The 15,735-nt window shown below is 46.3% G+C and overlaps 1 protein-coding gene across 1 annotated transcript in view; it reads left to right on the top strand.

Annotated features, from left to right (window-relative positions):
- NBAS (NBAS subunit of NRZ tethering complex) overlaps window positions 1-15,735 on the top strand; it is a 1,027,824-nt gene that overhangs the window by 946,688 nt on the left and 65,401 nt on the right. Inside the window, 1 exon segment of the mRNA XM_075341124.1 lies at window positions 14,738-14,882. Coding sequence (XP_075197239.1) covers window positions 14,738-14,882 — 145 coding nt within the window.

The following is a 15,735-nucleotide window of genomic DNA, read 5'->3' as shown; positions in this document are numbered from 1 at the left end:
AGAATTGGGCGTTAAAGGGAACCTGTCAGGTGCAAAATGCACCCAGAACCACGAGTAATTCTGGGTGCATATGGCTAATCCCTGTCTATCCGTCCCTGTATACACTAGCATAGATAAAGGGATCTTAGAAAAAGTATTTCTAAAGATCTTTTATCTTATGCTAATGAGGCCAGGGACTAGTCCCAAGGGTGTTATATCCCCAGACTAGTCCGCCTCTTATCATGTTAGCACACCCACAGGGACGTACTAACATGCTATTTAATGCAGCATCCCCAGCGGTGATGCACGTACCTGTGTTTGCTGTGATCGCTCTTCTGAATGCCGGTCACTTTTGGTCATGCGCAGTATGACCGGAAGTGTTGGGCATTTAGAAGATCGGTCACAGCGAACACAGGTACGTGCATCACCGCTGGGGATGCTGCATTAAATAGCATGTTAGTACGTCCCTGTGGGCGTGCTAACATGCTAAGAGGGCGGACTAGTCTGGGGATATGCAAATGAGAAAGCCGCGGAGACACCATCACATGTTTCTCAACGCTGGCAGGAAACTAGCCAGGTCTTTCACCGGGAAGGAACAACCACGGGAAGGGCCGTCTCCAGTCAAGGAGACCACCTATACCAAACATGGTATCCATCCACAGACAGCCGTTTCGGGGTATTTGCCCCTCATCAGTGTGGAGTAGGAATCTGGCTAGTGGGGGCAATGCCTAGTAAAAGACTACTTGAGCAAGCATTGTTGACCTTAGGGAGATCAACATATCCACTGCGAAGACACCATCACGTGTTTCTCAACGCAGTGATTCTAGAGCAAAGCCCCCTGGGAAGTATGCAAATGAGAAAGCCGCGGAGACACCATCACATGTTTCTCAACGCTGGCAGGAAACTAGCCAGGTCTTTCACCGGGAAGGAACAACCACGGGAAGGGCTGTCTCCAGTCAAGGAGACCACCTATACCAAACATGGTATCCATCCACAGACAGCCGTTTCGGGGTATTTGCCCCTCATCAGTGTGGAGTAGGAATCTGGCTAGTGGGGGCAATGCCTAGTAAAAGACTACTTGAGCAAGCATTGTTGACCTTAGGGAGATCAACATATCCACTGCGGAGACACCATCACGTGTTTCTCAACGCAGTGATTCTAGAGCAAAGCCCCCTGGGAAGTATGCAAATGAGAAAGCCGCGGAGACACCATCACATGTTTCTCAACGCTGGCAGGAAACTAGCCAGGTCTTTCACCGGGAAGGAACAACCACGGGAAGGGCCGTCTCCAGTCAAGGAGACCACCTATACCAAACATGGTATCCATCCACAGACAGCCGTTTCGGGGTATTTGCCCCTCATCAGTGTGGAGTAGGAATCTGGCTAGTGGGGGCAATGCCTAGTAAAAGTAGCTAGTACTAGGCATTGCCCCCACTAGCCAGATTCCTACTCCACACTGATGAGGGGCAAATACCCCGAAACGGCTGTCTGTGGATGGATACCATGTTTGGTATAGGTGGTCTCCTTGACTGGAGACGGCCCTTCCCGTGGTTGTTCCTTCCCGGTGAAAGACCTGGCTAGTTTCCTGCCAGCATTGAGAAACATGTGATGGTGTCTCCGCGGCTTTCTCATTTGCATACTTCCCAGGGGGCTTTGCTCTAGAATCACTGCGTTGAGAAACACGTGATGGTGTCTCCGCAGTGGATATGTTGATCTCCCTAAGGTCAACAATGCTTGCTCAAGTAGTCTGGGGATATAACGCCCTTGGGACTAGTCCCTGGCCTCATTAGCATAAGATAAAAGATTTCTTTGTCTAAGCTACTAGATACAGGGACGGTTAGGCAAGGATTAGAAATATGCACCCAGAACTGCTCGTGGGTCTGGGTGCATATTGCACCTGACAAGTTCCCTTTAAAGTTCAAATTGTCTGATCCTTCCTCTACAATAGTTGTCGGGAGATTTGTGACGCCCCCATATACTATTGGCAGATTCAGCCAACTTGAGCCTAGTGTGTACGGCGACTTTACTGCTCCCAATACACAACCGATAGCTGTCAGTAGAACAATGGTTTGGTCATATGTTCAGGTGGAACGTCCTCTTCCTACGTCGTCATACTCAGGAGCCTTAACTTTGCCAAACAATTAGCACTCAGGAAAATCTATAGCAGGTTAGTGTTCCCTGTAGATACTGCGCCACAGATCATTTCTGAGCTCCTGACTGAGCCATCACTTAATGTCTTAAGGGCTGTACTGGAGAGATCGGACTTTGATTATTCTAGAAATATGGCTTTACTTTCCAAGGTGAAAAAATCCTTTTAATATTTTTTTTTAATAATTATAATATTGTGAGATGATTCCAGTTGTCACGATTGTCCAGCCCGTTATTACTCGATCACGTCCCTATGCTTATTCAGACTATGGACGCACAGCCGGATAAAGCGCTGATTTCCTGTTCTTTTTTTTTATTTTTTTTATTGGTAAAATCTTGTTTGCTGCAGGGAGATGATTACTTCTATCGAATAAATCTGCCCCCCTTACAGACGTATAAAACATTAATGAGACATTTTGAAGTTCCTGTGTTCGGAGTTTCCGTCTCACTTTCAAAGAGCACTATGGGCCATTAAAAGACGCATCAACACTTTTTATTGCCCTTTGCGGTGACAATAAATTACCATCTTTGTCTCTAATTAATGGTTTTATGTATAATTAATAGACTGCTCACGGAAGGTCCATGCACCATAATTAATCATAGTTTTCGATTAGGAAAGAAATATTTTGTGTTTTGATATCTTTAGTTTAATCAGTTAACTCTTTAAGGCGGAATGTTTTGAAGGCGCCGATTTTAATTGCATGTTTGATTACACTTTCTCGCAGTTTCTATAACCCTTCTATTCCCCAGGGACAGTAATTCATTAAGTGCGGATCTGCCGCCTCACCACTGTGCGGAGCTGCCGCCTCACCACTGTGCGGAGCTGCCGCCTCACCACCGTGCAGAGCTGCTGCCTCACCACCGTGCAGAGCTGCTGCCTCACCACCGTGCAGAGCTGCTGCCTCACCACCGTGCGGAGCTGCCGCCTCACCACCGTGCAGAGCTGCCGCCCAACCTATGTCCCTCCTACTGTTTCCTCCCCAAAATCCTATAGAATATAAGCCTGCAAGGGCAGGGCCCTCTTCCCTCTGTATTAGTCTGTCTACTGTAACTTGTATATGTATTCTGTATGTAACCCCCTTCTCATGTACAGCACCATGGAATCAATGGTTTTCTATAAATAATAATAACAATAAGTGGTGGCGCTCCAGTCACTTACCACAGCTTTTGTCACTGCTGTCAACTGATGATGTCCCGTTTCAGGAGGGGTGATGGAAAAGTGACTACACCTTTAGTAGCCACTGCCCCTGCCACCCACATTTCTATGACTGCTGCCACAGTCCATGCTTGTAACATCACCATCCCTTTCCCTGAAAAGTAACTTCATGGGGGTCAATGATAAAAGCAGGGGGAGTGTCAGCAGCTCCACTACACAGCTTCTACCACCACCCTCAACCGAATCATCATCATCAGGGAGGGTCATTGTTGTCACACACCCTGCTCCTATCACCGCCCTTTGACGACTATTCGTTTGAGGGTGGTGACTAAAGCTGTAGATTGGTGCTCCTGTCACTCACCCTGCTTCTATCATCACCCCTGAAGATGCCTTACTTCAGTCAAAGAAATAGCAGTAATAGAAGCAGTGACTTTGGTGGTGCCCATTGAAGATGCAGACCGTGGGCACTGATGAAGTGTAGGAACAATTTCTGTAGCTGTGGTCACTTCTTCATCACCCCCTGAACCAGGACATTTTTAGAGGAAGCCAGTGACAACATTGCTAATTGACTACAGTACCACCTCTTGACGTCTTGTTTCAGAGATGAGGGTGATAGAAGCTGGTTGAAAGTGACTACAGAGCTTTTCTCTTCTGAAATCCCGTTCAAGACTTTCCTCAAAAGAAATGTCACAAGAAGTAAAGGAAAAAAACCAAACAGATATAGGGATTAGCTGTATAGGAGATTGTTAGGGGTTTAGAAAAGGCATCAGACCACCGCTTTTAGGCAGAATTGCCAGTTATAGGCCAAAAGTGTGACGTTTGTTGTTCTAGTTTGGACTGGACTCCAGGATAAATTCACCTCAAAGAAGTGATACACATTATTATTTTTTTTTTGCCCACCAGGTGTTTTTTCCTAATTTTTTTCTCAAATAAATTGTTAAAAAAAAATCCTCATATGAACAGAAAAATGTATTTGACATTTAAATGAACAGGAAGAGTCTTTCAAGAATTTTGTATTATTTTTTAGGCTGTTTTTGGAAGAGATCTGGTAAAAATAAATACAACAAATTCTGTAAACTAGTAGTGGCATCCATCACCATTGGTTAGAGTGATATCTGCTTAATGGATATGTTATGAAGAGGCTCATGAGTTATCCACCATGAATGCCTTTTTAGGCAGCCTTCAGAACCTTTCGTATGGATATCCAAAGCTCAATGTGGTCATAGCCAAAGGTTGTAGTGGGATGGCGGAGCCAAAGAGCAGCTGTTGGAAGCCAACAGGGACAATGTATGCATAATAAAAACCACTGAAATCACAATTAGATCCATGAACTCTTTATAATACCAAAGGTCACCAAAAAACAACATCAAAGAGGTGGACAATATTGGGGTCATAAAACCTGTCAGGCAGAAAGGTCATTGTGTACCTTGAGATGTATTGCCCATGGTTCTGTTAATAGAATGGAGTGCACCTACACTTGAGATGGACATTGTGTTTCTGGCCTCTTCTTAAGGCCCCTTTACACACTGAGACTTTCTAGCGATCCCACCAGCGATCCCAACCTGGCCGGGATCGCTACAAAGTCTCTGGTGAGCTGTCAAACAGGCAGACCTGGCCAACGACGCAACAGCGATCCGGACCTGCAGAACGACCTAGCTAGTCATTGGGGACGTTGTAAAACAGCTTTTTAAAAGGGAAGTCGCTAACGAAGTCGCTGTAAAGTCCTTTTACACACTGAGACTTTCTAGCGATCATGCTGCACAGCGGGAAACAAAGGACCAAAGAATGGTCCTGAACGATTTGTAGCGATCAGCAACTTCACAGCAGGGGCCAGGTCGCTGATGTGTTTCACACACGGGGAGGTCGCTGGGGAGGTCGCTGTTGCGTCACAAAACCGGTGACGTTACAGCGATGTCGTTTGCGATGTTGCAGTGTGTAAAGCCACCTTAAGGTACGTCTGTACACAACCCCTATGACTTTTGGAATATAAAACATTGTTCTTGGAGATCTTTCTCCAGCCCAAATGGAGTTTCAATCTGTCCTTCTTATATGAAGACTCTTCCTAAACAAAAGGACGCAATCTGCAGGAAGATGAAGACCACTGCAACTATGTTTGTAAAGCCCCTTGACCCTCTAATCCATTATGGACCTAAGGCCAGAGTCACACTTGCGAGTGACTCATACTGGCATCACCCGGCACGGCCGCACACTCTCCTGACAGGAGCGGGTCGGCTGCATGTATTTCTATGCAGCTGAAACGCTCCTGTCCGGAAGGCCGTGCCGGTTGATGCTGGTGCGAGACTTGCGCTTGTCACTCGCAAGTGTAACTGCGGCCTAAGAGTGACACCTTCAGGAAAGTGTCAACATTAACAGTGATATGCATGTTTCTGGAGAACTCAAAAGACCTAATCGGATGGTACTATTATGAAGAGGTGTTACAGGGATGGGCTATGTGTGACTGATATAAAGGTAGCATACCAAGCTAGTTACCACTTACCATCTTCCACCACCCTCTCCTATAACCTTTTCCCTTTCGTTGTACCTGTGTCCCTTAGTTAGGTTTCCTTACTTACAAGCTATGGCCCGTAACTTAGCAGGGAAACACCTAGTGGTGGACGCTTTGGAGTAATGTTTGAGCGCAAGAGAACATTATTTAGAAATAAAGTGATCAGCAGTTTGTCTATTAATCACATAAGAGCCAGTTGTCTGAAAATTTCGGAACCAATTAAAGTGAAATGAGCCGATAGAGCCATGTGGCTGACGATAATATTACAATGGACGGTTTATGGATTTTGTATCCATTTCTCCCTCTGTATTATTTGTTTCGTGTCACTTCTGGTCTTTTAAGAAGTTTGTCTTTTTTTTTTTTTATTTTTCAACATAACAATTTATGACCTTGAGCCGGCTTCATTTCAAGGTCACTGACCTCAATCCTTCAGCCTATTATGTCTCCAGCTGCTCCCAGAAGTGCCACCTTTCCATCACCTTCCATTGTCCCTCACACTTCATTTGCCGGCATTCTTATTATGTATTCTCATCACGATATTGCAATGCAATTGTCATTATTATTTCCCGTTAGTTGATCCTACTTAATTCTTCATTGTCACTTGTTGGTTTTTGACAGAAATGAGTTGGATCTCCGTACACCTGAGATCTGCCTCTGACTACGAGAGGGATTTGCAATATGTTCCATCTGTGACAATGAATTCAGTTTCTAGGCTTAATTAATTAGCTGTCAGATTTAACAGGAATCATTAGTCCGGAAAATACAGTTCCATCTCGTTTTCTTTAAAAAAAATAAAAATTCCATCTATAAGTTGGCATAAGATATGGGATGGATGCAAAAGATCAATCTGAGGTATATAGATTTGTACAGATATTTGGAATGTGTCTCGGAAATTTAGCCCATTTATTCAGAAAAGCATTTTGAGGTCAAGGGATTAGACAAAAGGGTCCCATCTGTTCTTGTTCATCCAAAAGGGTTAGATAGGATTGAGGTCAGGGCTCTGTGTGGCCGGGTCATGTTCTTCCTCACCAAAATCCCCCCAACCATGGCTTTCTTGACCTTGTGCACTGGGCACAGTCATGAGGAACTGAAAAGGGTCTTCACCAAACTCTTCTAAAAGAGTTAGAGGCATTGATTTCTCCAAAATATCTTATGCTGAAGTTTTAAGAATTCCCTTTATTAATCAAGAAGCCCAGATCAAGTCCATAGCTTTTATCTCTACTCCGACAAATTGTTTAACGGGTACAATTCAGTCATGTAGGTAACCTTGTCCTGGCATTTACCAAACGCAGATTTGTCCATTAGATTCCAGATAGAGAAGTGTCATCTGTCACTGCACAGAATACATTTCCTCCAGAATTCAGTGGTGGCGACATTACACCACTCCATCCAACGCTCGGCTTTGTGCTTGGTGATGTATGGCTGCTGCAGCTGCTCAGCCGTGAAGCTCCCGGCGGGGGCGCAGTATTCGTGGTTATGTTAATGCCAGAGGGGGTCTGGACTTTGCAGTTTAGGAGTCAGCAGAACATTAGTGACTTTTCTACCCTCTTCTTAGCATTTAGCCACCTGCTCTGTAACGTTATGGGATGTCACCTTCGTAGCTGTGTTGCTGCGGTTCCTTGCACTTCTCACTGATATCATTCCCAGATGATGGGGGGAATATTTAGAATGACGAAATGTTATGAAAGGACTTATTACTTCGGTGGCTCCTATTACAGGACTGCACTGGTATCAGTGAGCTCTTTACCACCAGTATTTTTGTTATACGTTTAATAAAGACAGATGGCATGGTGAGGGGTTGGATGAAATGCACCGAGCGGCTGTATGTCATACACCAGATGTGAAGGGCCGGATGTTATACACTGGGGACAGTGGGACCGAATGAGGAATCTGAATACAACAACTAAAGGAAAGATGTCAGCAGGTTTTTGCTATGTAATATGAGGGAAGCATGAGGGGCTGAAACTCTGTTTTCAGCAATGTGTCACTTATTAGGCTGTGCTGTTGTTTCAGTTCATTGAGTGTTTTATCAGCTTGATAATATCACTGCCAGACTAGCTGCCCATGTGCCAACCTCACCCCCAGCACTGATTAACAGCTTAATCTCAATATACAAGGTACACCTAAAGCTGCTAATCAAGAGTATGGGCAGGGTTAGCTTTCTGATCTTTACTTGATGTAATAACTCGGATTGTATCACAACTGCTGCAGCCAGTAAAATTCTGTGATTTTTAGTTGCTAGTTGAATCCGACTGCATAATTCTCTGAATTATGTAGTCAAAAGGGCTGAGGCAGTCAGAGAAGAAAAAAATGTTTCCAGCATCGGTATATGGAGAATTGTATAAAACTAGAACATTTATTTAGTTAAACAGGATGGCACACAGTGAGAGACACAGGGATTATCCCCATCCTACGCGTTTCAACCTTGCGGTCTTAGTCATGGAATGTTATTCCATGACTAAGACCGCAAGGTTGAAACGCGTAGGTGGGGATAATCCCCGTGTCTCTCACTGTGTGCCCCTTTGCCCTTTTTGTGTGTGGCATCCTGTTTTTAATGGACTAAATAAATGTTCTAGTGTTATACAATTCTCCTTATACCGATGCTGGAAACATTTTTTTCTTCTCTGACTGTATTTATCCACCCAGGCCAGGGCGTTCCGTGCATAGGTGGTGGACCCTAGGGTGAAGAGAGGTGAGCTGAATTAATTTATTTTTTCTTAAAAGGGCTGAGGCAATCCACATTGAACAGACAACAGGGCTCCAGTCAGTCTGACAGGAGACAATGGCTAACTTATCTTTACCAAAGAAACAATACATCTAGCCTACATCTAGTAAGAACATTTCACCCCCACACAAGTGGTCAGACACTGAGTTGTCCCTACATTATGCGGCTCCATAGTAATGTGGCAAAAGCTTGGTGATGTATTCTCTTTAAGAAGTGTATTTTTGTCCATATGAATGGATATGAGGTATATAGCACAGCCTGACATATGGCAGAATAAAAATCAACTCTCTTGTGGCTTTTTTATGGTTAACATAGGTAGATAGGGTTCTGGTGGTGATTTGGGGTGCTAGGATTGGCACCCACTCTTTACCCATAAGGTGGCTTTCTGTTTTTTAATTTTTTTAATTTTTTTTTTCATTTTTTTAATATTTAGAGACATAAGAGGCTTTTTGCACTTTTTTTAGTTGAGATTGGATTTAAAGTATGACAGTACAGGATGCTGCATTAGCTGTTGTACGTCTGTGCACACTCTGTATAAAGTGCGATAATTAGCAGAGCGCTATCGCTTCTGATGTTTTTGTACACGTGCCTCTCTGTTTATTTCTCCTATTTTTTGCCGCTCTTTAGATTGTCCTTTTCAGCCTGACGAGAATGGCAAATATTGATTTAAGGCCTTGTCAGCGTGTAGGGCAAACATTTTGAACTACATCAGAGTGAAGACTGATTGAATTTAGCAGGAGGAAGCTGGCGGTAGAGAATAATACACGGGGTGCATTTATATTTATAGATATATCTACATCACTGCTTGGATGGAGTCTTATATGGTGTTTATCCTTGTCTCTCTATTGAATCCAGACTCTAGTGGAGGTCACAGATCACATGGAGTATAAGGAAAGATGGGCACAGACTTAAGGCGGCGTCACATGCAATGACGGATCTAACGATATATATCGCCGGGGTCACGGATGTGACGCACATCCGGCATCGTTAGCGTCATCGATGCGTGTGACAGCAAGGAATGACCGTTAACGATGGAAAATACTCACCCAATCGTCCATCATCGTTCCTTTTTAAAATATCGTTGATTGTAGAGGACGCAGGTTGTTCATCGGTCCCGAGGCAGCACACATCGCTACGTGTGACACCTCGGGAACGACGACCTGCAGCTTACCTGCGGCCGCCGGCAATAAAGAAGGACGGAGTTGGGCGGGATGTTACGTCCCGCTCATCTCCGCCCCTCTGCTTCTATTGGGTGGCCGCTGTGTGACATCACTGTGACGCCGAACGTCCCTCCCCCTTCAGGAAGAGGATATTCGCCGAACCACAGCGACGTCGTTAGGCAGGTATGTGTGACGGGGGTTAACGACATTGCCCGTGATGCACAAACGACAGGGGAGCGGGTGCGATCGCACGATATATCGATGCATGTGACGGGGCCTTTAGAGGTTTTCTAGTTAATGTAAAGAACATATGAGGGGTATACAATTAAGGACAGCTGCCGTCTTCTATTTAGAATCAGCTTCTTTTTTTTTTTATTTTTTTTCGTTAGTTGAAAAATGACCTCAGTCCATCAAGGTCAAACCTTCTCCACCAGTTATACAGTCTCTACCACTAGATTACTTATAACCCACAATGCCATTTGTTGTGCAAAAAAATCATCCACTCCATTATTTTTTAAAATAATAATGTAGTATCTGCCATTACTACCTCTTGTGGTCGGCATTCCACAGTCTGGCTGCTCTAACTGTAAAGAACCCTTTCCTATTTAGCTGCCGGAATCATCTTTCTTTCACTGGTAATGAATGCCCCCTGGTCTTTAGTATTGTCTTTGGAAGGAATAAGTCATGTGCAAGTCCTCTGTATTGACCACACATGTATTTATACAAATAAATGAGATCATCTCTGGGGTTTTATTTTTTTTCTAAGCTAAACAAATTCATCCTTTATAACCCCATCATATGGGCGGCCTTTATTCCTTGCAATAATCTAGTTACCCACCTTTGTACTGATGCTAACTTCTGAATGTCCTTTTTAAAATGTGGATCCCATATTTCAGATGTGGCCTTGCGTGTGATTTATAGAGGTGTAACAATACGTTGGGATCACGGGATCTAATCTCTCTTTTTATACACCCTAAAATCTTGTTTGCTTTAGCAGCTGCAGCTTGACATTGAGTGCTGCTGCTCAGCTTATTTGTAAGCAGAATACCCAAGTCCTCCTGTTGAGTTATCCCGAGTTTACTTCCACTTAATCTTTATGCAGCAATTATTATTATTATGGCTGTGGTGCATTATTATTTTACATTTATTAACATTAAACCTCATGTGCCATATGTTTGACCATTCAGACATGTTACAGATTGTTCTGTAATATTTTACAGCCTAGCTCAATGTTTATTAGCCTATATAGTTTTTAGCCATACGCAAAAACTGACAGTGTCAATCCCATTCATAAGGTCATTAATAGTGATGGGTGAGGTTGCTCGCCACTGTTAATTACTTGATCGAGACTTGATCATGTGAGTTTGAAAATGCTCGAGTCTCCCACTAACTTACATTATGCTCAGTACTCGAGTTCCAATCCAATCAGGGGCGTAACGATCGCGGTCGCAGAGGTCGCCACTGCGACCGGGCCCGCAGGGTTATAGGGGCCCGGCAGCCGCTCTGCAGAGCCGGCTGCCGGGCCCCTATGTATAGTGGTACTATGTAGTGGCCAACTGCGCGACCGTTAGGGGGCCGTCCTGTGAGTCAGGGGGGCCCAGTGTCTGCAGGGGGGCAGAGGGGCCTCTGACCTGGAGAGGCCACCAGGCGTTCCTGACCTGCTGCAGAGGAGATGTGCTCCTGCACGGCAGACGGAAACCATCCCTACCAGGACCTGCGATGATGTCACGCCCATGTGACTGTGTGGGAGGAGACACAGGATGCCAGGGAGAAAGCAGGAGAAGATACTTCGAACACATGAGTGGTAATGAGAAAAGAGGGGACATGAGGGGAGGGGCTGCAGGGTGAGTGGGATATGAGGGCTGCAGACTGTGACAGAAGGGTGCAGAGTGTTTGAGAGGGGTAAGTTGGGGTACGGGCAGGGTGAGATATGTGGGTCAGGGTGTATGTGTGATATGGGGGTGCAGGCTGTATAGGGAGCAGGGTGTGTGACATGGGGGCAGGGGCATAACTACCGCAGTCGCAGGGGTCAGAAGGAGCTGAGAGGTACTTGTTTTTTTATTTTGCTGGCTGCATGACACATATAGGCCCGGGGAAGCTGCCTGCATGATACATGGAGGCCCTGGTGGGGCTGGCTGGCAGGCTGCATTACACATAGAAGCCCTGGGGGCTGGCTGCATGACACATGGAGGCCCTGGGGGGGCTGGCTGCATGACACATGGAGGCCCTGGGGGTGCTGGCTGCATGACACATGGAGGCCCTGGGGGGGCTGGCTGCATGACACATGGAGGCCCTGGGGGTGCTGGCTGCATGACACATGGAGGTCCTGGGGGCTGGCTGCATGACACATGGAGGCCCTGGGGGGGCTGGCTGCATGACACATGGAGGCCCTGGGGGGGCTGGCTGCATGACACATGGAGGCCCTGGGGGTTGGCTGCATGACACAGGGAGGCCCTGGGGGGGCTGGCTGCATGACACATGGAGGCCCTGGGGGGGGCTGGCTGCATGACACATGGAGGCCCTGGGGGGGGGCTGGCTGCATGACACATGGAGGCCCTGGGGGGGATGGCTGCATGACACATGGAGGCCCTGGGGGGGCTGGCTGCATGACACCTGGGGGGGGCTGGCTGCATGACACATGGATGTCCTGGGGAAGCTGGCTGCATGACACATGAAGGCCCTGGGGGGGCTGGCTGCATGACACATGGAGACCCTGGGGGGGGCTGGCTGCATGACACATAGAGGCCCTGGGGGGGCTGGCTGCATGACGCATAGAGGCCTTGGGGGGGGCTGGCTGCATGACGCATAGAGGCCCTGGGGGGGCTGGCTGCATGACACATATAGGCCCGGGGGAAGCTGGCTGCATTACACATGGAGGCCCTGGTGGGGCTGGCTGCATGACACCTGGTGGGGCTGGCTGCATGACACATGGAGGCCCTGGTGGGACTGGCTGCATAATACATGGAGGCCTGGGGGTGCTGGCTGCATGATACATGGAGGTCTATGGGACTGCATAATAAACATGAAGGACACCTTATACATAGACTATAGCAGCGCATTATACATGGAGGTCTATGGGGCTGCATTATAATACATATAGGACTATGGGGGCTATATTATAATATATGGAGGACTATGGAGGCTACCTTACACATGGTCTGTGGGGGTGCATTATAAAGCATGGGGGACTGTGGTGCAGTATAAAATATGGAGAACTATGAGAAATGCATTATAATACATGGAGGACTATGGGGCTGCATTCTAATATATAAAGGGTTATGTGGGACCCTTTATACTATATGGAAGGTTATGTGGGGGCCATTATAGTATTTGGAGAACTATATATGAGGGAGGAAAAAGATACAAGTATGGGATGGGAATGTTTTGTGCTGAGGGAAAAGGGCTCTTTCCCATTCTCTGCTATACATCTCTCAGCACCCAGCTTTCCCATGCTCTGCTATACATCTCTCAGCACCCAGCTTTCCCATGCTCTGCTATACATCTCTCAGCACCCAGCTTTCCCATGCTCTGCTATACATCTCTCAGCACCCAGCTTTCCCATGCTCTGCTATACATCTCTCAGCACCCAGCTTTCCCATGCTCTGCTATACATCTCTCAGCACCCAGCTTTCCCATGCTCTGCTATACATCTCTCAGCACCCAGCTTTCCCATGCTCTGCTATACATCTCTCAGCACCCAGCTTTCCCATGCTCTGCTATACATCTCTCAGCACCCAGCTTTCCCATGATCTGCTATACATCTCTCAGCACCCAGATTTCCCATGCTCTGATATGGGAAAGCTGGGTGCTGAGGGAAAGATGTATGACAGAGCATGGGAAAGCTGGGTGCTGATAGAGGGATTTTAGATCATGGGAAACCTGGGTGCTGTGGGTAAAAGCCAAGTGTCAGCATCATTATCCCGTACCCTAAGTGTTGTGTACATGGAGGGGGGCCCCGGTCCAAAGTTTGCACCAGGGCCCATCAAACTCTAGTTACGCCACTGAATCCAATGCTCAATCGAATAACCAGCAATGATGAGCACTAGTCATTAATAAAGAGAATAATAAGAATTGTCCCCATTCCTGATCCTTGTCGTCCCCAATGCTCCTGGTAGATATCCTTGTGGTCCCCACTGCTTCTGGTAGAGATCCTTGTGTCATCCCCACTGCTCTTGGTAGAGATCCTTGTGATCCCCACTGATCCTGGTAGAGATCCTTGTGATCCCCACTGATCCTGGTAGAGATCCTTGTGATCCCCACTGATCCTCGTAGAGATCTTTGTGATCCCCATTGATCCTGGTAGAGATCCTTGTGATCCCCATTGATCCTGGTAGAGATCCTTGTGATCCCCACTGCTCCTGGTAGAGATCATTGTTACATAGTTACTTAGGTTGAAAAAAGACCTAGGTCCATCTAGTTCAACCTTCCTCCACCAATTCTACATTTTGTCCCTGTCACTTATAACCAACAATGTGATCCCCACTGATCCTGATAGAGATCATTGTGGTCCCCACTGCTTCTGGAAGAGATCCTTGTGTTATCCCTACTGCTCCTGGTAGAGATCCTTGTGGTCCCCACTGCTCCTGGTAGAGATCCTTGTGGTCCCCACTGCTCCTGGTAGAGATCATTGTGGTCCCCACTGATCCCAGTTCATATCCTTGTAGAACTGACTTTATCCCATTTACAGAATCTACCATTTACGACTGTTTCCTGTCCCTTAACCAGTTTTCCCCATCTGCATATAGTTTCCCCTAGTCCCTGTTTCTGTAGCTTCAGCACAAGGCTGCACAGTATCAAATGCCTTTTCAAAGTCCAGATATATCATATCATCCGCATGGCCAATATCCAGATTTGCCCTTTTCTTCTCATAGAAACCCAGCGTGTTGGTCAGACACCTCTTATCTTTCATCAATCCATGCTGGTTGTCAGTTAATATATTTTTCCTTGCAACATATTTTTGCACGTCATTGTTTATAATGTCCTCAAATTTTGCACACCATATTTTAGCATTGTAAAATCTTCCATGCTCTGCTTCTTCAGTGACATTTTTTCTTTGTGTCTCAGTGCATCATCAGAAAATAATCCATGGGTGAAGCTGGTGAAAGCGATGCTCTCTAACTGCGGGGCGGAGGATGTAGACGGGACATCAGGCGAAGTCCTAAAACTGTGCCGGTCCTTCTACAAGTCTAGGCATGCCTTCTCTGTAGAGGTAAGGAGCGTATTGGGTGCATGCTTATCTTCATATTAAACGTGAACTATTAGTGTCTGTTCCCTAGATTACATAATGATATTAGGCTATAATCATTTATCTATAGCCTAGGTATAGCCTCTCTGCACTCTGGGGGTTGGGGGGAACATCATATGCTTTGGGGGGAATTTCTACCATTGTTTTGCCTATTTATGGTACAAAGCTGCTTCAAATGAATGAGCCTGTCCCTGATTATAGGAATTGTCCACTATGACAAACTCTTCCCATACCCGATGTTTCCCGCCGTAAATTAACAACACCTATACTCACCTCTGGCGCCATTCCAGTGGAGATATCCAGAAGAAGTGAGAGCTGCTGCTTCTCTCTCCCTCCAGATATCTTGATTTATCAGAAAGAGAGGAGAATGAAACCAGCCCTGATTGGTCACAGGGATCACATGACATAGAAATGTCACACAGCCCCCAGGAGAGCAAGATCCAACACTGCGGGAACGGCGACCGAATTGGAGGTGAGTAGGGATGGGCGAACCCGAACTGTAAAGTTCGGAGTCCGTACTGAATACATGGTGTTCGTGCACACAACCCCGCACACGAGCTTTCCTGGGAATCTCATGTTACAGTTCGGTCCCAAGGGCTGTAAAAGAAAAGCACATTATTAAAAAACATTATGATTATACTTACAGGTCCCGCGACGCGTCCTACAGACTCTGTCTCCCGCCGCTTCTGCGTCTGACTGATCATTGCTGTGCTGCCCCGGTAACCAGCACGGCGTTACAGGACCTTCCTTGACGTTATACCCATGTGATCAGTCACCTGTGAATGTTCTATTACTTCATTGGCTACAGACTGGGCAC

This window comes from Anomaloglossus baeobatrachus, chromosome 3 (assembly GCF_048569485.1).
Source record: "Anomaloglossus baeobatrachus isolate aAnoBae1 chromosome 3, aAnoBae1.hap1, whole genome shotgun sequence".
NCBI lineage: Eukaryota > Metazoa > Chordata > Amphibia > Anura > Aromobatidae > Anomaloglossus > Anomaloglossus baeobatrachus.
The sequence above is the reverse complement of the archived record's forward strand: the minus strand, read 5'-3'. Positions and strand labels throughout refer to the sequence as shown.